The following is a 25364-nucleotide window of genomic DNA, read 5'->3' on the forward strand; positions in this document are numbered from 1 at the left end:
GTGTGAGACACTGGCTGTGTGTGAGACACGGGCTGTGTGTGAGACACTGTGTGTGAGACACGGGCTGTGTGTGAGACACTGACTGTGTGTGAGACACTGACTGTGTGTGAGACACGGGCTGTGTGTGAGGCACTGACTGTGTGAGACACGGGCTGTGTGTGAGACACGGGCTGTGTGAGAGACACGGGCTGTGTGAGAGACACTGACTGTGTGTGAGACACGGGCTGTGTGTGAGACACGGGCTGTGAGTGAGACACGGGCTGTGTGTGAGACACGGGCTGTGTGTGAGACACGGGCTGTGTGTGAGACACGGGCTGTGAGTGAGACACTGACTGTGTGTGAGACACTGACTGTGTGTGAGACACTGGCTGTGTGTGAGACACTGACTGTGTGTGAGACACGGGCTGTGTGTGAGACACGGGCTGTGTGTGAGACACGGGCTGTGTGTGAGACACTGACTGTGTGTGAGACACGGGCTGTGTGTGAGACACGGGCTGTGTGTGAGACACGGGGAGAGATATATGATGATGTGAAACAGGGAGACACGGCAGACCTCACATCGACAACGGGTTTCGTCAGCTTCCGGGATCGAACCCACGACTTCCTGCGTGCCAGGCGAGGTAGTCAACATCTCGCCATCGACGTTGTAAGAGGAAGTGGGTGGCCGCACCTCACACCAAACCGTTCAGGTATGTAGACCTGGAATGCCTATTGAATGGTTTGTCAACAAACTGCGGTGCCTAGCAAATTCAGTGGGGTAAGTCTCTCTCTCGTGTCTTTGTGTGACCACGCATCGCCTCGACACACTCCCTTCCAGTATAAAGGTCTCCGACGACGCCGATGACTTGGCCACATCCGTCGTTCATTCAGCTCTCTATCTCTCTTCGGTCGGCGACGCTTAAGCGAGCGCACGGGGAGATGTTCCAGAGCGGTTTGGAGCGACCGACAGCGAAGAAGGAAAATCACCGACGTGGGGCTGGCGGGCGTCAAAAATGAATCTTCCGTCGTGTTTCATCTCCCTGCAATTGTTCGCGACGCTGGTGAGTGAACTTACGCACGGCGCCTTCGCAAAGCGGAGGACGCTTGGTGTGGTCTGGGACTGTTGTTGTTGTTGTGTTGGTGTGGTCTGGGACTGTTGTTGTTGTTGTTGTTGTGTTGGTGTGGTCTGGGACTGTTGTTGTTGTTGTGTTGGTGTGGTCTGGGACTGTTGTTGTTGTTGTTGTCTTGGTGTGGTCTGGGACTGTTGTTGTTGTTGTCTGGGACTGTTGTTGTTGTTGTCTGGGACTGTTGTTGTTGTTGTCTTGTTGTGGTGTGGGACTGTTGTTGTTGTCATCATCAGGTGTGAAAACCACAGCAAGAACACTTTCTTGCTGTGTGATGATGATTGCTTGTGTTGCAATCGAAACGTGGTGAGAATTTTATTGTGTTATCTTTATCATTTTATTATTTCCCTTCTACGCGACTTTACCGAAAGCTTTAAAAAGAAATATCATTTCGGGTGATACATTGTTCTTAAGTTTCTCTGCCACGGCAGAGTGTTCAAAAATGAAAACTCACCAATTGAATTATCGGATAAGTCACTCACAATGATGCACAACTGCTGACGATTTCAATTGTTATTCTTTCAATTGAGAATGTTCGACCGACGGATGATGCACATGCTCAGTGATAAGATCACATTCCTGGCACCCACCCAGCAGAAGAATCAATCAACCAATCAACATCAATCAAACTCAGCCCCACTAAGTGGATGATTGCAGGCCACGGCCAATCAACATCACTCAAAGTCAGCCCCACTAAGTGGATGATAGAGCCACAGCCAATCAGCATCAATCAAACTCAGGCCCACTAAGTGGATGATAGCAGAGCCACAGCCAATCAGCATCAATCAAACTCAGGCCCACTAAGTGGATGATAGCAGAGCCACAGCCAATCAACATCAACCAAACGCAGCCCCACTAAGTGGATGATAGCAGAGCCATAGCCAATCAACATCAACCAAACGCAGCCCCACTAAGTGGATGATAGCAGAGCCACAGCCAATCAAGATCAATCAAAGGCAGCCCCACTAAGTGGATGATATCAGAGCCACAGCCAATCAACATCAACCAAACGCAGCCCCACTAAGTGGATGATAGCAGAGCCACAACCAATCAACATCAACCAAAGTCAGCCCCACTAAGTGGATGATAGCAGAGCCATAGCCAATCAACATCACTCAAACTCAGGCCCACTAAGTGGATGATAGAGCCATAGCTAATCGACATAAATCAAACTCAGACCCACTAAGTGGATGATAGAGCCACAGCCAATCAACATCAATCAAAGTCAGCCTACTAAGTGGATGATATCAGAGGCATAGCCAATCAGCATCAATCAAACTCAGCCCCACTAAGTGGATGATAACAGAGCCACAGCCAATCAACATCAATCAAACTCAGCCCCTCTGTGTGTAAAGATATTGCAACTTCTGTACTGCAGATGCGAGCACGCGGATTTCACATTAACCGGAGCAACACATTTGTTCGGGATGAAGCAGCGTGTGACCTGTCAATAAACATTTCCAACCTCAAAATAAAGCTTTCTCTGGTGTGGACCAATCAGTTTCAAAGACAATGCATCATATTATCAGAGCGTGGTTTTTGTTTGCATTTTGACCACAAGTATTGTGGTTAATGCGGACATTATTCCTTGTAAAAGGTTTCAGTTTGGTGTTTTAACATATTAACACCTGTTTTGTTGCCAGATAAAAGGGGAAAAACCTATTCTCATTTCCAAGATATAAGTGCATAACTGTTTTTAGATAATATATTTTGGCTGAAGGGAAAAATCCACGAGTTATTAATTTGTTAAACACGTAGGCTTTCGCGACCAGTATTATCTATATATATAAAATCGCAAATCTGTCTGTCTGTCTGTGTGTCGCCGGACCATACGCAGTTTCATTGGACGGCGGTTGCCCCTGGCAACGGGTAGCGACGCATTCGCTGCGGGGTGGACGCCATTTTTAATTCCTGTTAAAAATATGCGCACGCATTAACACGCGACTCTGAGGTAAATTCATCAAAGTTTCACGTCCTCTTCACTCCCCCCCCACCACAATGTGTGCAATTACTATTATAGGGTCGGTAGATAATAAAATTATAGCGATTAGACAGTATTATTGTAGCGCGGGGGGGGGGGGGACGGCACCCGTACCCAGCCTCAGCCGGGTGGGCAATTTAGGCGAGGCCGGAGGCTCTGCACGGTACTAGGCCTCGACACCCCACCACACTATAGGCTGTACATATTACTGCACAGCGGCCGAGGAGATCGTGGCTGGGGGGGGGGGGGGGGGCAGGGGTAGCAGCCCATCTGTGTATATATGTAAGGTTATTAAGAAATATATTTTTCACCCGGGCAACGCCGGGTACTTATGCTAGTTCATAATAAAGGTGTTTGGGTTAGATCGCGTTATTAAAAAATGTGTCGCAACCCTCCACCACCCGACAAAATAGTTCACTACTTTAGTTAAGTGGCTGATTACTGACCTATTACATAATTGCATTCACCCCCGCCTCTGATCTCGAATCCTGATGGGGTTCTACAATGATGACGTCATCCTGCACTATTTAAGACCGGAAGCAAATGGATGACTTCACTATTCCGGCAAATCGCCCGAAGATGCTGGATGTGATTACCAGCGAAACGTCGTACCGCTCAAATTGTAAACGTTGTCGATTCACTCCTCAAACACACCGGCGGGATGAAGAAGTAACTAATTGGCGTTTTGTCAACGTGACACATTTCTTACCGATTGGCCGTGTCGGGTGGTGGAGGGTTGCGACACATTTATAAATAACGCGATCTAACCCAAAAACCTTTATTATGAGTTATTAATTTACGTCGAAATCTCGCGTAAACCTGCACGCGAATAGCCGAGTCTAATTCACTCATGCAATTTGTGCTTAAATACTTTACTTGTATTTATTCATTAATGTCTAGTGGCATGCTTACGTTTTCAATATTTTGCACTCCCATCGGTGTGTGTATTGTGTGTGTGTGTGTATTGTGTGTGTGTATTGTGAGTATATTGTGTGTGTGTGTATTCATCTTCTTGGTTCTTTCGGTAAAGTCACGTAGAAGGGAAGTAATAAAATAATAAAAATAAAACATAATAAAACAATTCTCACGACGTTTCGGCCACAACGCAAGCAGCCGTCCTCAGGTGAAGAATGAGACAATGCCAAGCTAGGAGCTTATATATAAGCTGCGTTGGAGGTGGAAGAAAGAGCGCCTTAACAAAAGAATGTGCATATGAAGAGGAATTTAGCATATACATGGAATATGCTAAATTCCTCTTCATATGCACATTCTTTTGTTAAGGCGCTCTTTCTTCCACCTCCAACGCAGCTTATATATAAGCTCCTAGCTTGGCATTGTCTCATTCTTCACCTGAGGACGGCTGCTTGCGTTGTGGCCGAAACGTCGTGAGAATTGTTTTATTATGTTTTATTTTTATTATTTTATTACTTCCCTTCTACGTGACTTTACCGAAAGAACCAAGAAGATGAATCCCTGCAGTCACGAAAGCTTTAAATAGAAATGTGTGTGTATTGTGAGTATATTGTGTGTGTGTGTGTATTGTGTGTGTGTGTATTGTGAGTATATTGTGTGTGTGTCTATTGTGTGTGTATGGTGTGTGTTGTTGTAACTTGTTGAGCCCCGCATTCCTCCCTCCCTCAACAGAGCAATCGCTTATCGCTGCACTTATGTATAAGCTCCCCCCCCCCCCTCGTTCACCAAACTGCACAGGAACAAAGTGATTGATGTACGTGGTTGATCAAAAGGCCACTGCCGTACCTGTGCCACTCGCTTAAGATGGGCCCTAGCTGGTAAATGGAAGCAAGTTTTAGTTTAGCCTATGGGCCTCCATGTATCTCTATGGGTCTCTATGAATCTATATGGGTCTTTATGGATCTGTGTGTGTCTCTTATGAGTCTCTAGGCGTTTCTGTGGGTCTGTATGTATGTCAATGGGCCTCCATGTATTTATATCTGTCTCTATGTATGTCTGTGGGTCTTTATGGGTCTCTGTATCTTTATGGGTCTCTATGCATCTGTGTGTCTCTTATGGATTATGTATGTGTCTCTGTCGGTTTATGTATGTCTCTGTGGGTACCTATGTATTTCTGTGGGTCTCAATGTTTCTCTATGGGTCTCTGTATCTCTGTGGGTATCTATGTACTTCTATGGGTGTCTATGTGCCTCTGTGGATCTCCATGTATCTCTGTTGGTCTCTATGTATCTCTATGGGTCTCTACATATATATATATGTGGGTCTCTATGTGCCTCTATGGGTGTTTACGTATCACGGTGGGTTTCTATGTAAATCTGTAGGTTTATCTGCATCTCTATGGGTGTTTATGTTTCTCTATGAATCTCTATGCGTCTCTATGGGGTCTCTGTGTATCTCTACCCGTCTAGATTATTTGGCTGCCGCTATAAATGTCAACGTCGTGACGATATCAGCCCAGTTGGTTGAGCTGCTATCATTACGTGTGGTGACCAGGGGTCTCTTCTGAACTAAATAGGTGCAGTTTATTGTATCTATCTATTTGGGGCTCTGTGTTTCTTTATGGTTTAGAGCAGGGGTGGGGAACGTCCGGCCCGCGGGCCGTATGAGGCACCGCGAAATCATTTGAGTCTGGCCCTGCCAAGGCAACCGCAGGCGGGACTCGAAATTCAATAAATCTATAGGAGCAAATCTGGAAAAGCAGTTGCGAGTAGCAGCAACATCATCAATAGCCAGCTAACATCACACGCCTCGCCAAAAAGAAGCAGTTCCAGCCCATCGCATTAGGGGTGAGTTCATTAAATGTTTGACCAAATATAACGGAGCCCGTTCATAAATGACGTCACGCGATTTTGGACGATTTTTGCCCCCCCCCCCCATCGTCACACGGCGTCACAAAAAGTCAGACCCCCCAACCCTGAAATATGACGTCAAAAAGCTCTGCCTCCCCCCCCCAAAAAATAAAACATGCTTCAAATCGCTTTAAACTATTGTCATTGTAGTGCGCATTTAATGCGCCGCTGCAATCTGATGTTGTAGGAGTAAATATTTATGAAAACGTCTATTTAATTAAGTAGAACGTGTTGTCTATATTTATTTAAAGTTGCGCATTTTGATGTGACGTTACATTTCTTAACAACCCCCCCCCCCTGTCACACATCGTCACAAATGTCTGACCCCCCCTAGGTGCGTGACGTCATTTATGGACGGCCCCAAAGGCAAATTTTTAAGTTGATAATTTCGTATGGCCCGCGAATAATGTTATAAATATCCAAATGGCCTTTGGCCGAAAAAAGGTTCCCCACCCCTAGTTTCGAGCTATAAGGAGGTGTTTGTGACAAACGTATTGTGAGTGAGTGCAACGGTCTGGTATGCAGGCGGTCGTGGGTTTTCCCCGACTCTGTCGCCTGCTGTTTATTTGGAGTCTGCTTCTCTCTCTCCCTGTGGTCTCGTAGATTTTATCTCCAGGTCCTCCAGTGTTTCCCTCCACATTTAGAATCAACGGCACCACGCGTTTAAATTATTTGGCTGTTGCTGTAAACGTCATCGTCGTGATGATATCAGCCACTTTGTTGAGCTTCTATCATTGCGTGTGTTGCCCAGGGGTCTCTTCTGAGCAAAATAGGTGCAGTTTATTGTATCTCCCTATATGGGGTTCTATTTTCTTTATGGTTTAGAGCTACAAGGAGGTGTTTGTGACAAACGTATTGTGAGTGTCACAGTCTGGTATGCAGGCGGTCGTGGGTTTTCCCCGACCCTGTCACCTGCTGTATATTTGGAGTCTGCGTCTCTATCCCTGTGGTCTCGTAGATTTTGTCTCCAGGTCATCCAGTGTTTCCCTCCACATTTAGAATCAACGTCACCACGCTTAGATTATTTGGCTGTTGCTGTAAATGTCCACGTAGTGCTGATGATCATGACGATATCAGCCCAGTTGGTTGAGCTGCTATCGTTACGTGTGATGGCCGGAGTCGCTTCTCAACAAAAGAGCTACCACATAGCAGCTCAGTCTTGGGGCCTTACATCTGGTGAAAATCAACGTCGTTTAGTTTTAATATTGGTCCCCATGTATCTCTGTGGATCTCTATGTATCTCTACGGTTCTCTGTGTATCTCTGTGGGTCTCTATGTATTTCTGTGGGTCTCTATGTATCTCTGTGGGTCTCTATGTATTTCTGTGGGTCTCTATGTGCCTCTGTGGGTCTCTATGTATCTCTGCGGTTCTCTGTGTATCTCTGTGGGTCTCTATCTCTGTGGGTCTCTATGTATCTCTGTGGGTCTCTATGTATCTCTGCGGGTCTCTATGTGTCTCTGTCGGTCTCTATGTATCTCTGCGGGTCTCTGTGGGTCTATGTATCTCTGTGGGTCTCTATGTATCTCTGTGGGTCTCTATGTATCTCTGTGGGTCTCTGTGGGTCTCTGTCGGTCTCTATGTATCTCTGCGGGTCTCTATGTATCTCTGTGGGTCTCTATGTATCTCTGCGGGTCTCTATGTGTCTCTGTCGGTCTCTATATATCTCTGCGGGTCTCTGTGGGTCTCTATGTATTTCTGTGGGTCTCTATGTATCTCTGTGGGTCTCTATGTATCTCTGTGGGTCTCTGTGGGTCTCTGTCGGTCTCTATGTATCTCTGCGGGTCTCTATGTGTCTCTGTCGGTCTCTATGTATCTCTGCGGGTCTCTGTGGGTCTCTATGTATTTCTGTGGGTCTCTATGTATCTCTGTGGGTCTCTATGTATCTCTGCGGGTCTCTGTGGGTCTCTGTGGGTCTCTATGCATCTCTGTGGGTCTCTATGTATCTCTGTGTGTCTCTATGTATCTCCATTAATCTCTATAGGCCTCTGCATCTACATTATTTGGCTGCCGCTGTGAATTTCCACGCGGTGATGATATCAGCCACTTGGTTGCGCCGATATCATTGGGTGCGGTGGCCAGGGGTCGCTTCTGAACAAGCATAGCAGCTCAGTGGTGGGGGCCTTACACCTTGTTAAATAAATACATATTTTGTTTAGTTTATGAGTCTCTAAGTATCTCTATGGATCTCTTTATGGATTCACCATTTTATCATTTACCATGGTAAATGTTTTTTGGTCCTCATTGCTTATCTTTGGAATTTGAACTGGACGCAGTTTTAGCTTAAATGGCATATTATGAGAACGTCTTTTTTCACGTTTCCTGTTGTCTGCAGATACTTCCCTCTAAAAGTGCGACGATCAGCAACAGGCCACAAGAGGTAAGACGCAAACAAAAATGTGTGACCAGCAAGAATATTGCCGGGCTCGTCAATTGCACAACAGCATCTCGAAGCGCCCTGGATCACTTTTCAAGCGGGACGATTCACGTGAACATTACGTCCAGCTCATCACTGACACCCATTCACATCCGCCCCACTGTGTGCGGCGACTTTTGAAGTGGGGTGGGTAGGGTTATAGCCAATACCAGTACCCGCCATTAGTGACGAAGTGACGTCACCACAGTATTAGTACTCCCCTCATTAAAATGCAAATCAATTTGTAACATTTTTGACATGCGTTTTTCTGGATTTTGTTGTTGTTATTCTGTCTCTCACTGTTCAAATAAACCTACCGTTAAAATTATAGACTGATCATTTCTTTGCCAGTGGGCAAACGTACAAAATTAGCAGGGGATCAAATACTTTTTTCCCTCACTGTATGTGCTTCTACGGGTATCTATGTGTCTCTGTGGGTCTCTATTAATGTATATGGGTCTCTGTGTATCTCTGTGGGTCTCTTTGTATCTCGGTTGGTCTCTGTGTTTCTCTATAGGTCTCTATGGATTTCTATTTGTCTCTATAAGTCTCATTGTGTCTCTGTGGGTCTTTATGTATCGTTGTGGGTCTATATGTGTCTCTGTGTGTCTCTGTCGGTCTTTATGTATAGTTGTGGGTCTATATGTGTCTCTGTGGGTCTCTTTGTATCTCTATGGGTCTCTGTTGGTCTCTGTGTATATCTATAGATCTCTATAGATTTCTATTTGTCTTGATAAATCTCTATGTGTCTCTGTGGGTCTTTATGTATCGTTGTGGGTCTATATGTGTCTCTGTGGGTCTCTATGGATCTATATGCGTTTAGAGTATTGGGCTGCTGCTCTAAATGTCAACACATTGATGATGACATCAGCCACTTGGTTGAGCTGCTATCATCATTTGTGATGGTCAGGGTCGCTTCTGAACAAAACAGCCACTTACACAGAAGCTCACTGGGGCCTCGTTACACCTGGTAACATAAATTGTTTTGGTTGTTACATTTTCCTTGTCTTGAATGTTTTTTTCCACGCAGGTTTTGAAAGGCGGATGTAACGAAACAACGCACTACTCGTCAAAACATGGCATCTGCTGCGAGCTCTGCCCAGCAGGTAACGCGCACAGACTGAAAGGCCTGAGTCAAATACCACCATAGAAAGGTTTTAATGTAGATTCATTGGACTTCTTTCGCACTGCACGTAGCCAACGGTGGCTAATCGGCAGTGCGGTGTTGAGACTGTGGACAGTGTTGAATCTATGGGTAGTTCAATCTAGATTTGAAGTTTGTTGTGACTGCAGGGATCCATACTCTTTGGTTCTTTCGGTAATGTCACGTAGGTAGAAAATATAAAATAAATTAAATCACGATGTTTCGGGCACAACGCAAGTGCCCGTCATCAGGTGGAACAACCACAGCAATAAATAATTGCTGAAGCGGGCAAGAGGAGGCTGCCTTATGGTTTATATTCACATCCGCATCTCCAGTCTTTTACTCCCAGGCAGTGGCGGCTCCTGCAAAATCTCTCAGGGGGGGCGATTGTCTGGATGATTGATAAGGATAAGGTCCACCCATGCAATAGATAAATTAACAGCTTAAGCATGTAAAGGCAACTTCACTTCTTTAATATTAATGAAAAATAAAGTGACTCTTACAATACATCTCCTTGTTTGTTTCTATACTCACTATTAATACAATCCACTCAAGTTTCTTTTATTAAAGATTCCACTAGGTGGCGACAAATTATATTGTTGGATGAAACGTTCTTAATTATGATGACGTTAGCACGTATGATGACGTAAGCACGTTAGTGCGAGCCCTCCCGGAGCCATAGAGAATGCATTGCAGCGCCCCCCGTTCGAAAAAAAACATCTTTGAATGTAAGTCTATGGGGCCACTCGGGGCGATTCTCAGCCGTAGTGAAATCGCCCAAAAAGAGGCGGTACTCCACAGAACGTGACATGACGCTGATTGGACTATATCCAGAGGCTGACAGTGACGGCTAGCGTGACTCTGTGGTTCAATGACATTGGTGGTGCGTCGCCCAATCGCCCTAATGAAGAAACCGCCCCGGCTCCCAGGCCTGCTCACTCCCATCACTTGGAAATTTGCTGCGCAGTGTTTCGAGCTTGCAGAGCTCACTCCCCCAACCCCCCCCCCAACGGTTCACAGCTTTAGTTTGAACTCTAGCATCATCCTTGCCGCTCTCCCCCAGCTCACGGCCCGCTCCCACACTCACCTTGGCCCCCCCCTCAGCTATATAATCCTTTGTCACAGCCATCTCTTAGGCATACTTCAGCGATTGTTTTTTCACTGTGGTTGTCCCCACCTGAGGACGGACGCTTGTGTTGTGCCCGAAACGTCGTGATTTCATTTAATTATTTTCAATTTTATTTTACTTTATTTTACCTACGTGACTTTACCGAAAGAACCAAAGAATATCACGAGAGCCCACAGCGTTATAGCAATGGTCGGCCACAGCGGAGGTATTAGTCCTGCCGTGTTTCAGATCTGCCTTGTGCTCGCGATCACGGTCCGACACATGCCGTTTCGTTTCCCCAATGTAATAATCGCCACAGGAGCAACTTAGTTTGTAGACTCGCGGATATTGCATGTCAGGAATGACATCCTTCACAGATGGGATTAGATCACGGATTTTGTGTACTGTACTGAATTGGATCTGGATCTTGTGTTTGTTTAAGATTTTGGCAATCTTTCTAGTAACGCCCGTTATATATGGTAACGTGATGGTTTTAATCGGCGTCTCAGGGGGTTGTTTCTCCATGGTTGGAGAAACTGATTTGCGGATAATGCGGTCTGAATATCCATTGATCTTAAGGGCCTGGTGTACCTGTTCCAGTTCACTGGCTAGGTGGTGTTGGTCAGAAATGCATTGGGCCATATGGTGTAGTGTTTTGATGAGGGAATTCTTCTGTGCCGGATGGTGGTGAGAATCAGGTTTCAGATAGGAATCTGTGTGGGTGGCTTTCCTGTAGACAGAGTGTTCCAAAGAGCCATCAGGTTTCTTCTTAAACTAAACATCCAGGAATGGTAGCTTACCATTCTTCTCTACTTCCATGGTGAATTTGATGGATGGGTATATGGAATTAATGTGGTTGAGAAATTGGTTCAGTGCTGGCAGGCCATGTAGTCAAATGATGAAAGTGTCATCCACATATCTCTTCCAAAAGGATGGATGTAGTGTGGATGTCTGGATGGCATCTGTTTCAAATTTCTCCATGAAAATATTCGCTATCACTGGTGATAAGGGGGAACCCATAGGGGTACCTTCATTTTGTTTGTAGAAAGTACCATTCTAGGTGAAGTACATGTTGGTAAGGCAGTGCCTAGCCAGAATAGGAACATCAGGGCTCAGTCCATGTTGGACTAAATCCTCAATTATTGCTAAGGTGTCAGGCACAGGAACCTTGAACAGAGAGACAACATCAAAGCTGATGAGAAGATTATCTGTGGGACAGTGAAATGCCCTTGATTAGAGAGACCAAGTGAGCTGAGTTATGTACTGCTGAGGTAGTCTTGCCTGTGAATGGAAGCAAGGTATCAGACAGAAAATGGGCCAGTTTGTAGGTAGGTGAGTTGATAGTGGAAACGATGGGCCGAAGTGGAGTGCCTTCTTTATGAATCTTAGGACGACCATAGAATCTGGGTGGTCTAGCCCCAGAAGGTTTTCAGGGAGAGCCGTTTGGCTGGTTCGATTAGAGAAGTCGTGTTTGTTGGTAGCTGCTCATGAAGGACGCTGCTGGGCAGTTGGAGGCAGTTGCCTTCTAGCAACAACTACTATACCCTACACTACTATACACTATACTACTATACACTACACTACTTTACACTACACTACTATACATACCACTAGTATACACTAATATACACTACAATACACAAATATACACTTTTTTACACTATACTACTGTACACTACAATGCACTATACTACTATACATTATGCTACGATAGACTACAATATACACTATATTCTACTATACACTACACTCTATACTACACTACTATACACTATGCTACTATATGCTACAATATACACTATGCACTACTATACACTACACTGTACACTACTATACACTACACTACTTTACACTATCATACATTCCACTACTATGCACTACACTATACACTACACTATACACTACAATACACTACACATGACACTTTTATGTCCTCCGATCCCCCTTTGTGGAAGCTTCGATCACCCCACTCCCTTCAGCCAATCCGCGTCCTCCTCCTCAAATGGCTGTCAACCCTCGCTATACACTACACTATACACTACACTATACACTACTACTATACACTACTACTATACACTACACTATACACTACTACTATACACTACTACTATACACTACACTATACACTACACGATACACTACACTATACACTACTACTATACACTACACTATACACTACACTATACTATACACTACACTATCCACTACACTATCCACTACACTATCCACTACACACAACACTAAACGCTACGCTTGTATATCCTCAGAACCCCCTTTGTGGAAGCTTCACTCATCTCACTCCCTTCAGCCAATCCGCGTCCTCCTCCTCCTCCTCCAACGGCTGTCAACCATCGCCCCCCTACAGTCGACCCTCGTTACTCCCCTTTTTTACCTTTGAGTCTCTCCTCCAATCCTCTTCGAGTCTCTCCTCCTGACCAATCGTCTTTGAGGCCTCCCTGCACCAATCAGAGGCCTTGGTGGACTTCCTGACTGTCCGTTCGCACGTGCACGTTTGTGTCAGGTAAGTGGTCTGTTGCTTCGGTCAATGCACCTAAATGTATCTATTCTTTTTGGCACAACAAATAAAAAAACCCCAAAGAATATAAACTACAAACTAATACTGCAGTGTACAGTGTAGTGTACAGGGTATAGTAGTGGATGGGCAGTCCTCGGGTTGCGAACCTAATTCGTTCCTGAGACCCGTTCCGAAGTGGAACGGTTCGCGAGTCTGGAACACAGCAAGGTGGTGAAGGGCAACAAACACCAAAACCTTTTGATTTGTATTCTCGTTCAGTCGGTGCGTCTGTTTCCCTCCTCCCACCCACCCACCCACCACCCCATGCTGCCACCGTGCAGGTAGCAAGAAGTTGATGGATTGCGATTCCAACAAGACCGGCTCGTTCTGCACGGGTTGCCGTGCAGGAGAAGGCTACACGGACGAACCGAACAGCTCCAACGAGTGCAAGAAGTGCACCGTTTGCAACGTGACTTGTAAGAGGGGAGGGTGTTTTTTGTGAATTCGGGGAATCGAGGGGTTTGCGTGATTCACGCTACCTCGCCTGGTACACGGGCAATCGTGGGTTCGATTCCAACCCTGGCACCTTCGTTCCGCATGGCCGCGTACGCGAGCGGTTGCGCTGCGTGCGATCACACTCACCAATGTACTACCCATGTATGGCGGTGGTGGTGGTGATGGGGGTGGTGTTGTTCTGCAGCCGAAGACACTGAGAGGAGATGCACCACCAAGGAGGACACTCGCTGTCGCTGTAGAGACGGCTTCCAGAGGGCTGCCCCATTGGACCCCTGCACGGAAGCGAAGGGAGATGCAGGTTCGGATGACCAGGTCACCGCACCCATGCGGCTCTAACGCGCTCACAATCGACGCTGGCGGGTCAGTGGAGTGTATAGAGGTGTAGTGTATAGTGGTGTATTGTATAGTGTAGTGTATAGTGTATAGTAGTGTAGTATATAGTGTAGTGTATAGTTGTGTAGTGTATAGTAGTGTATAGAGGCGTAGTGTATAGTAATGTAGCATATAGTGTAGTGGATAGTAGTTTAGTATATAGTGTAGTGTATAGTAGTGTAGTGTATAGTGTAGTATTGTTCGGGTCTTTTGGAAAAGTCACGTAGATAGGTTCAAAATAATAAAAAATAAACAAAAACTACGACGTTTCAATCGCAAAACAAGCGAATCGTCATCAGGTGGAAAAAGGGAGGGGAAGCCACTAAAGGGAAGCTGTTTTAAAGGTTTAAAATGGGCGTAGCCCAAGCGTCCTGGTATCAGGACGAAGCGGGCAAGGCACAAGTGCCCTGGGGCCAGCACGAGCGGAGATGGTTATGTTCATGTGAAATCAGAGAAACAAGAGAAGGGGAGACGCATGGAGAAAATAACAACTTGTGGTACGCCCAACCCAGGCGGGACACCACAGGAACTCTAATTGCTTGTCCCATCTTTAGTAAAATAAAACGAACATCGGAAGGTGACAAGATGGAAACATCACAGCCAGTTATGACTTCAACTGGTTGATGATGCCCTTCCAATGATTGCTGAGTGTGTACCCATCCTCTCGGTTGAAATTGTGTCTCTATCTGTATATATAGATGGCTTCATGAACGAATCTTTGTTGATAGCTAGTGGGCTTGCAAAGTACCTCCATCTTAGAGAAATTAATTTTGTGTTAGCCAACCGCATTAAAACAATGATCCACCACGGCTGAAGTGTAGGTCCTCACGTGTTTCAAATCTGCCTTATGCTCACGAACACGGTCCGAGACATGTCGCTTAGCTTCCCACCTTATGACGGTCGCTTGTGTTGCGATCGAGATGTCGTAGTTTTTTGTTATTTTTTGTTATTTTCTTTGAACCTATCTACGTGGGATGTTGGCTATTAACAACAAGGCAACTCCTACGACCAATTGGGAATGGGACGCAAGCGTAGGATTGATCGCCCTGTCGCTGACCGCCTCTGGGGAGGGTGTATCGTGTGAAAGGCCGAAACACCCTAGGAACTAAAGGTTCACTACTGACGATGCGCTCCATACATTTCACCAGGCTCACTGTTCATGAACTCTTGGAAGTGCTTGCACAAAGGATAGTAACATCTCATCCTGTGTTCTTGGAATTGTGACTTTACCGAAAGACCCAAAGAATAAGAATTCCTGCAGTCACGAAAGCTTCAAGTCAAGGGTCAAACCTATTCTGCAATTTGTAGCGTTAATCTTCGGTTGCGTATGTCATCTTTAGAGCAGGACACAACAAATAATCTTCGTGTTGCAAGTGCTAAGTGTGAAGGCCAACCACCCATACCCCTACCCCAAATCCATTGCTATCCCTCGCGACGTACCAACAACAACAGCAGCCGCTCACCGCTAAGTGGCGGTGACGTCCCCACGGCATCTGTGCCAGGCTAGGTGCACTCTTGGGGCCACGTGAGGTTTCAAAGGCTCCCGTGACCTCGTTGCTACGCAAGAGAGAAACTGATGGCAATCGCACCGCGACAATTCACTCCACCAGTAGTGGTTCTTAGCCTGGGCTTGGCCAGAATATTTTAGGTGAAGTTAAAACTTACTTTGTTTCGTCAAATCCTATGTATTTATTAGACTACACTTTACACTATATAACTAAACTACACTAAAACTACACTACACTACTAGACAATTCACTATGAGCCACTACACAGCACACTACTAGACACAACACATCACACTACTATAGACTACATACAGTACTACAATACACTACACTACTATACACTACACATTACTACACTACACTATACACTACAATATACACTACACTATACACTATTATACACTACTATACACTACACACACGACTATACAATATACACTACACAATACTACACTACACTGTACACTACATACGCACTACACACACACTACACAAAACACTACTATACACTACACTATACACTACACACACTACACTATACACTACTATACACTACATTATACACGACACACACTACATTATACACTACACTATACACTACACTATACATTACTCTACTACACTACACTATACACTACACTATACACTACATTATACACTACACTATACACTACACTACACACTACACTATATACTACTATACACTACACTACACACTACTATACACTACACTATACACTACTATACACTACATTACACACGACACACACTACATTATACACTACACTATACACTACTATACACTACACTATATACTACTCTACTATACGTGTACGATCCTCAGACGTTGCTGGAGCTGTCATCGGTGTTCTCATCGGTGTTGCCATCGGTGCTGTCGTGCTCCTCATTCTACTTGTGGTGACCGTGGGCCTCCTTCTCTACAGAATCTTCCGTAAACGCTTCCCTGGGGTAAGTCGCGGTGGCTAGGAGGATGTTGACTCCCTCGCCCGGTATGCAGGAGGTCGTTGGTTCGATGCTGGACCCTGACGATGCCTGCTGCTGTATATTTAGAGTTTGCTGGTCTCTCTCTCTCTCTCATCATCATCACGGTGTGGTGTAGTGTATATTAGTGTAGTGTATAGTAATGTATAGTATAGTTGTACTGTATAGTGTAGTGTATAGTGTAGTATACTACTTCAGCCCACCACTGTGTTGGAGAGTAAATCCACAACATTTACAGTTTAAGTACCGTCACGTTTTGCTGGTAATTATTTCAACCAGCATCATCGGGCGATGTTCCAGAATAGTGAACATCCTTGAGTGGGTGTGATTTTACATTTCAAATTAATATTTTAAGCCATATGAAGAAGAGAATAATATGATAATCATCGTCATCATCAACATAAGCCCATCAGGACAGGTCTATATGATGTAATGTATAATTTTCAAGAATATATTTGTATATAACAATGGTCTATAATAATGTATCTTTTTCTCTTACATAGAAAGCAGTCACTCTACAAGTGAGACCACACTTTTGAATACGGATGAAGAGGATGTGAATGTAAGTCATTCCACCTCGCTATGTTGATGTGACCTAACCGAAAAACACTCCTGTTATTGATGCCACTGCTGAATGAGAACCTCAGCAGATAGCGTAATTATAATCTGCAGCAACCGGACCGTGTTGACTCTCTAACGAGGTCCCTCAGATCTTTGGATCGCCTTCTTTCTAAGGATTCTGAGGTCAAGACCCTGACCCTGGGGTGATCGGCCTTGTGAGTGGGTGTGTGTGTGGTTGAGTGTGTTAGTGGATGGGTGGGTGAGTGAGTGGGTGGGTGAGTGGGTGAGTGAGTGGGTGAGTGGGTGGGTGAGTGGGTGGGTGGGTGAGTGGGTGGGTGAGTGGGTGAGTGAGTGGGTGGGTGAATGGGTGAGTGAGTGGGTGAGTGAGTGGCTGAATAAGTGGATGAGTGAGTGGGTGTGTGGTTGAGGTGAGTGAGTGGGTGCGTGAGTGGGTGAGTGGGAGGTTGAGTGAGTGGGTGAGAGGTTGAGTGAGTGATTGCCTAAGTGAGTGGGTGCGTAAGTGGATGACTGAGTGGCTGATTGGGTAAATCAACAATTACCCACCTAGTTCTGGCCACCTGCCCTGCACGTTCTGTATGTTTCTTGTCTTCCATACATGCCGTAGTGTTAATAGTCACGTGATCCGGGGGGTCAAAACACACACGAGATCCCAGGTTACTGTTAAAGATGACGTCACGGAGAGAGAGGGAACGCCCACGAGGGGAGCCGTGACGTCACCGGATGAGGCGGGGCGATGGGGGGGGCGGCTTCCTGGCAGGATTTGGAGTGGAGTGGGCCGCACATGGCGTGAGCTCGTGCGGAGAACAGAGGACCTGTGTCGTCTCAACCTTCGTCTGGTGGACTCGTTACACATGGAATGTATTATCATTGCCTTCTTTTAAAAGGCAATTAGCCTTCGTTGTTCCTACCGTGAATATCCTAAAAAAAAAACAAAGGTTGAGCCAAAACGCACGGTTGTATTTTCATCTATAATCAAAGCACTCGGCATATATTTACGCGCGCATCTTTCCCGTCACGGTGTGTTCAGTGATGGAGCTATACCACGATTTCTGACGCAAGATGCGCCATTGGCAGCTGATCGCTTTGTGTGTTTGACCGGTGGTTCTCAAATCTGATCATTAAAAAACAGCCTGCCGTGTGATAGCTACAACGCACAGCAGCAATCTGAGATCAACGTTTACCTAAACGTTTGGAACAAAAACCGAATCCTTCATAACAATGTGCATATCAGAGGTTGCAACCGGGTACCCGATACCCGTACTCTACCCGATACCCGGCTACCCGTACCCGGCCGGGTACGGGTACCCGTTTGCGACCCTGGTGCGGCCGGGTACAGGTACGGGTAGGCCGTGAGTAACTGGTGAGTAACCGTTTGTCACTCATTTCGGGTAGGGTACGGGTACGGGCAGGGAATGGGAACCCGTACCCGGCCGGGTACGGGTACCCATTTGCGACCCTGGTGCGGCCGGGTACGGGTAAGGAATCAAAACCCGTTTGCGACCTCTGGTGCATATGTCACGCGCAATGACAGAGAATGGTGGAGGGGCTGGGTGGGTGGGGGAAAGAGACGAGGCTGGGTAGCCATGGAGACAATTCCAGTAGAGGGGTCGGTGTGGACGAGAGAGGCGAGCGAGGAGGACAAGGAGGGCTACAAGTCTCGAGAATGGAGGAGTAGGACAGCGAGAGAGAGAGAGAGAGAGACGTGGCTGTATCTTTTGTTACGTTATTGATTAAAGTTGATGTGTTGATACGGGCGGCCGGGGCAGCAATGGAGTATTTGAATCGAGTGAAAAGTCGTGCGAACGTCTGTGATCGGAATAAATGCTCACGTGATATTGCCGACGAGCAAGACTGGGTTACTACTACATGTAGAATGCATGCCCATTATGAAGCGCCTTGATTGCAATCGAAAAGTTTATATTTTGTCTTTGTTAACTTATACTTTTTCCCCCTCTTCATTTGCTTCCAGCTGTTGGTAGATGATTCACCGCGCAGTAATGTCTCCAGTCATGATTCAATGAAGGTAAGTCATTCCACGTTTACTAAGTCTATCCTCCTCTCTTGTATTTGTCGTTGCTGTGTTTTCATTATGGTGGTAAGCGCCGACACAACGGGTCCATGGTTTTCTGGAGGAAGGTGGTGAGGGGGAGGGTTCAGAAAGACGGTGGGGGACTTTAGGTGCTTGAAGTGTTGTCTAGGTGTGGGAAAGGAATTCTCGGTGTCAACCCTTGAAGGTGTTTTCTGACGGTGGTGTAGAGTGGTAGCTTTTATATAAATATATATATGGGGGGAGGGGGGGGGGCACGGGGAGGAAGTAACCGGCATTCTACGGGGAGATCAGTTGTGGAGAGAGTGGAGAGGTTTTTTATACCTGGGCATTCCATCGCTGTACCGGAGAAATTCCCATCTGTTAAAGGTAAAATGGGAGGCTGATCGATGTTCGGGTGCGGTCAAGCGATGGCTCCCTATTGGTCAGCCGTGTTGTGCGTGATGATGATGATCTTGCGATTGCTGCTCACTCACTTTCCGTGCCTTTACTCTGACAGAGCACAGAAAATTTCATTGGTAAAATTATCACGGAAGATCAAACGGGCAACTGGAAGGACGTCGAGAGGGAGTTGCCAGAGTTGCGAGAGTGGATCGGCAAAACTCCCTCCCTTTTCCTGCATGAGCTGAAGAAGAAAAATTTGGTTACGGAAGAGGCGTACTGGAGGGCATTTACAATTCCCGACGCCGCTAAGCGCGTGGACTCAATCCTGTTGCCCATCATGAGACGAGGGGAAGGCGAATGTCAACAGCTGCTGAAGATACTCGGACAACAGCGGAGCACGGAACGGCATTTCCTGGACATGCTGAAGACGAGCCGTGCGTAGACTTTACACACTCGTCATCGTTGCAGTCCGTTAAACGTATCCTTTTTTCATTTTTTCAAGCCAGAGCACTTAATAAAATAAGAAGATTTAATATAGCGCCATTCATGCTAATTATATCCCACAGCGCTTTTCATATCCTATTATATATGTAGCAATTACCGAGCATATGAACACCCTCACAAAGTAAAACAATAATAATCAAATGCATAAATGTGACCAAAACTAAAGAGACACAAACAACAACGACATAAAAAAGTTATCTCAACAGAGAAATTAGTCCACTCAGTCTCAGCATCGCAAGCCCACAATCCCAGTGTCTCACTAAAGAGAGAAATCCTTCACAGGCCGGGCAATGGTAGAGTGGCCAATAAAAGTTGCGACTAATTTAGGCCGATCTCAGTGGACACTGGATACATATCATACTCATCCCCTTTACATCATCATCATTAGCCAAGGTTAACTAACTGTTGGATGAAGACCTCCCCAAGCCTCCCTTACCTCCCACGACCCTGCTATGCAACGATCCACTTAGCACTCGCACGCGAGCTGATTTAATCGCCGGCAGTAGTTCCATGAGTATATTAACATACGTCCGCAGTTCGATGTAGCTTCGGGCAAAGCAATAGTTTAAATGCATTTTGGAAAATGTAAGCGTATTATTCCTTACCGAAAGAACCAAAGAGTATTCCTAAGTTGTCCACTTGCATTCCATGGAGCCTCGATAATTATCAATGTTTGAGCAACACGGCACGGTACCACGTGCTCCGATGCTGCCGCGTTGTAAAGGTTTGGTACGCGAGGAGGCAATACTGCTGGCTACCGCACAATGAGTGATCACTGGTAGTTGAGTAAACCAAACTAAATATTTTTTTTTTAACGAAACTAATGAATATTACTGGGTAAGGCCCCTCTGCCCTGCTATGTAATAGCTCTTTTTCAGAAGTGACCTGGCCATTACAAGTGATAGATCAACCAAGTAGCTGATATCATCATGTGCAAATTTATAGCAGCCTAATGCTCTTAACGCGTAATATTGATTGTGGAGAAAAATCCACGGGGAGATAGAGAGACACACACACATACTACAAATATAAAAAAGGAGTCAGGGTCGGGATTGAATGCACGACCTCATGCATATCAGGCGAGTTAGTTAACATCTCCTACCCATTGTGGCACATGCTTCGAGTCGAGATCCTTCCACCAGCAGTGGCATCGGCAAGAAATTGGCAGGTGCACCTTTGCCTCTCTTGGCGATGACTAATCATGGCTGACGATAATGAGCAAAAAACCGAGTCGTGATTGTTAAGATTTACACGATGATTTTCTTATCTTGCAGATGTGTGCTCGCCCACTCTGAACCCCAACTCGGCACATCGACAGCTTAAAATGTCTGCCGATCTCAGCACAGCGACGTGGAACCAGGCGGATCAGCCTTACTCTGATCACGCAGAAAGGTTTGAGTCGTGGCCAATAGTCCTCTGCTTCGAGACCTTCTCGTCGGGTGACCACTACTGGGAAGTTGACGTGAGAGCCTCGGAAAACTGTTCTATAGGTGTCGCACGTGGGTCGATTCCTCGGAAATGTCAAGAAAAGTCTGGCAGGTTGGGCTGGAATGAGTCTTCTTGGGCGTTCATTAAATGGGATTCGAATTACTCTGCAAGACATGACGGCCGATGCATTCCTTTTCCGGAGATTCAGCATTTGCAGAGAGTCGGCGTTCGCTTGGACTTCAACGCAGGAAAGCTTTCGTTTTACAACGCCAGCACCACGGAGCTGTTGCACTCATTTGACGACATTCCGAGTGAGCCGCTCTGTCCGGCTATGCAGGTGAACTCGGGCTCAATCATGATTTATGAAGGTGAGTACAAGGGCGCGTCACGCACAGGGAATCCTTGACACTGACTTGGAGTGTATTCATACCCAGTAGGGAAAAACGATTCAGAATCGTCGCCACCGAGTGTGCATGCAGGCGATGTAGCCACAGCGGTAGAGCACGTGAACATCCGCTTGGTCAATCCACTGCTGGCTGAGTGCCCACCCACTTCCTATGGGTCGATCGTGGAGGGTGTTTGGCCCTACTTCACCCTGCTGGTCTGTGTGTGGTGGGGGTAGTGAAGGCGAGGGAGTATAGACGCGAGGTCATAGCAGAACACACCCACGGCGGGGGTTCCTGAAACACTGCGGCAGTTTTTGTTTTACCGCCCAGCAAGCGAACAAGGCAGATTGTCTCAATCTGAAACAAACACATAAACAACATCCAATTATCTTAAATTTCGTATGGAGGTTTGATTTTTTTTCAACTGAATGCTAAAATCGGGAGCACAGATGCCGAATGATGAAAACGGAAATTAAATAAAAATCTAAAACTAATGGGATAGAGGAGGTGACTGTTCTAAATTATATTGGGAGATATAAAGATAATGTATTAAGCAAAGAGTTGCTGTGGGATATTGATGGCTGTTGGTGACAGACGGAGATGGAGTGCAGAAATATATTGTGAGAGTGAAATTGATTGTAAGTACAGGACCATAATAAATGTAGTGGCATGGGGAGACCTCACAGCAATGACTTAAAATTAACGTATGATGATGATAATAATAATCGTGACGAAGGCATTAAACAATTGCAAAGTTAGAACTCAAATTTGTTTTGATAATTCTTACAAATTTTTTAACAGCTCAATCATTCAAGAACCTGGCTGTGGATGAGAGCAGAGAAGACATTCAGATTTGTGATCACTTTGTAAACAGTGGAGTTCATCGCACAAAAAACACCGCTGCAGAGAAGGGTGACAGCGAAGATACATTGCTGACAACGAGGACAGAGGAACCTTCGGTGGTACGAGATTTGATCGGTAGGATCCCTGCAATGCAACATCACGAGTTGCTCGTCCAGGGTCTCATCACGCAATCCGAGCTCTCAAAAGTCTATTCGATGCCCCGCGCGTCAGCACGAGCTGACTTCATCATAAGCCGCCTCGATCGCAAGCAGGAAGAGCGCCCGCAACTCCAAAAGATTCTGCGTGAACACCGTGAGAAGCAAGATGCATTCCTGAAAATGCGGAGAGAATCGAGTACGTGATATGCTGTACACACCACACAACGTGCACTACTGAGTGTATTAATGCATCATCTTTGTCACTCAACTCTAATGATGATGTACAATGAAGAAAGATATCCGTATGAGATTTGAACCCTTAATACGGTGCAATAAGTCATCGTTTAGCACGGTAGATGCGTTTCTCTAAAAAACGCCGCGTTAAGCGAAAATGCGTTCATGCATTGTGGCAGTAAACATGGAAAAAGTATCAGAATCCTTATCCTGAATGAGGAATCCGATGAGCTATGAAGCTCTTTTTGACAGATGTCCAGTAGTGACACGGGGTCAGCGAGTTGCATCAATACCAAATAATAAGTATGAAGCAGGTAACGTAATCCCCATATAGATGGATTCCAGATGAAGATGAATCCACTTGCTGTATTGCCATACCCTGGCATGGCAGCAGGTGGCGACTTCATCGCCCTTGCGTAGGGAGATTCACGATTCTGTGTGATCCTACAACCCTCGCCTACTAAGTGCTGGATTACAGGCGACGCGATTGGTAACGACCAGACGTGTCCTGAATCCATCAGACAGTTTTGTGGACAGTTTACTGAGAGATTGGGTCAGTCGGATGATACATTGGGCTCTATTTGATTCTTCTTTCATAGACAGGGCAGAAACTTTGGGCTGAAACGTAGGAACCCCTGATAAAGACCACAGCTGTGTGAAGTGCAGCCCTGCATGCTAACATTTTCAGCCAATTTTTATAATTCTTACTGACATATGTTGCCAATTGCAAAGTGCATTTCTCAAAAGTAATTAATGTTCACTTAACACAACATGTGTATTATTATCGTTTACAGGCACTTGCTCGCCGACTCTGAACCCAAACACGGCACATTGGAACCTCCAGATTTCTGCCGACTTTAAAACCGTCAGGACTTCCTCACGCACCCAACATTACCCGGACAATCCAGACAGGTTCGACCACTACCGAGTGGTCATTTGCTCTGAGAAATTCTCATCGGGTCGCTACTACTGGGAAGTGGACGTGAGAGGTTCTGATAAATTCATCATCGGTGTCACGTATGACGCGATACCACGGAAAGGTGATGACGAAGCCTATAAAATTGGGTGCAATGAAGTTTCGTGGAGCCTTAAGAAATGGTGCAACGACTACACAGCGCTACATAAAGAGACGGAAACAAAACTGTCGATGCGAGATGCTCCCAAAAGAGTCGGGGTTCACCTGGACTGGGAGGCGGGCGTCTTGTCATTCTACAGCGCCGACTCCATGTCGCTGCTGCATCAATTTCACCAAAAATTTGATCGAGAGCTGTACCCTGCAATGGCCGTGCTGCGTAAAAGTCTCTCAATATGCCCGTTGCCGTGGCACAGACACTCGTCGTTAGAGATGAGAGGCTCCTATTAGAGCGGTCGCTCATGCGACTCCTGTATGTATGTAGAGTAATCCCTGGCCAACCGCGAGGGTTCAGGTTCCTGAAAACCCTCGCGGTTTGGTAAAGTTACAGGAGGCCCATGGGTTGTAGGCGGGTAGGGGAACCACAGCCGAGGTCAGACTCGCCACAGCTGAACTAGGCTGCCTGTTTATTAACTAATCTATGTTCCTGTGTATGGTACATTATACAGTAACATGATACAACATAAATAAACATGACATTAACTTTACATACCTTTACTATTAACGATGATTATAATTAAAAGGAAGGCCGTAGCCATGGAGTCAACATTGGGGGGGACCAAATCCTCCAGGCTGTCTGGGGTTTTAACCCAGAAAAATATCTAAATTTGAAAACTCATTTCCTGTCTAAAATATTAAGAAATTCACTAACACATGGGATGGACTTTTTATTTTTTACAATAATGTCGAATAGTGTATTGTATTACATTGTTCTGTTTTTCTATTTTATCATTTCTTGTTTCATTGTATGTAATGGCAGAGATTAGGGATTAATAAAGTACAACCATAACCAATATCGTATAAACAGTTTAACACGTAGGCTTTCGCGACCAATGTTATTCATAATCATAAACCAAAAACGTTGATTATGAATCGTATAAACAGACATCTATGCATTGATTTATATGTAGACAAGTCCAGATATTGTGGCTAAGGTATAGCAAATTGTTTAATTTATTTCAATAGCATAGCATTTTTAAAATAGTGTTGAGGAGCTGGCGACGACTCACTCAGAGACGGAGGTGAGGTTAAGGGCTTCCGCCGTTTATTAAAGGGCTACACAAGACACACGGGGGGGGGGGGGGTGTGAACCACTTCCCAGGGGTTCGGGGTCCCGGGCTCGTTCCCACTGGGTCCCATCACAGCCGGCTGCCCCGTGCCGTCTCCTCTGCGCCGGCCAT

The 25364-nt window shown here is 45.8% G+C and overlaps 2 protein-coding genes across 2 annotated transcripts; both read left to right on the forward strand.

Moving 5' to 3' along the window:
- Positions 1-674: 674 nt before the first annotated feature.
- LOC133359470 (tumor necrosis factor receptor superfamily member 6-like) lies at positions 675-16470 on the forward strand. Its single transcript, XM_061577888.1, has 7 exons — positions 675-689; positions 818-1040; positions 8240-8284; positions 9351-9426; positions 13429-13563; positions 13788-13901; positions 16328-16470. The coding sequence occupies exons 2-7, from the start codon at positions 993-995 to the stop codon at positions 16468-16470; spliced, it is 561 nt and encodes a 186-aa protein (XP_061433872.1). The 5' UTR covers positions 675-689; positions 818-992.
- Positions 16471-16993: 523 nt separating this feature from the next.
- On the forward strand, positions 16994-24990 carry LOC133359527 (uncharacterized). Its single transcript, XM_061577952.1, has 6 exons — positions 16994-17047; positions 19037-19090; positions 19614-19932; positions 21277-21798; positions 22618-23013; positions 23846-24990. The coding sequence occupies exons 2-6, from the start codon at positions 19085-19087 to the stop codon at positions 24412-24414; spliced, it is 1812 nt and encodes a 603-aa protein (XP_061433936.1). The 5' UTR covers positions 16994-17047; positions 19037-19084; the 3' UTR covers positions 24415-24990.
- The last annotated feature ends 374 nt before the right edge of the window (positions 24991-25364 follow it).

The sequence above is a fragment of the Lethenteron reissneri genome, chromosome 65 (genome assembly GCF_015708825.2).
Source record: "Lethenteron reissneri isolate LAM-NWPU_2019-01 chromosome 65, ASM1570882v1, whole genome shotgun sequence".
In the NCBI taxonomy this organism is placed as follows: Eukaryota; Metazoa; Chordata; class Hyperoartia; order Petromyzontiformes; family Petromyzontidae; genus Lethenteron; species Lethenteron reissneri.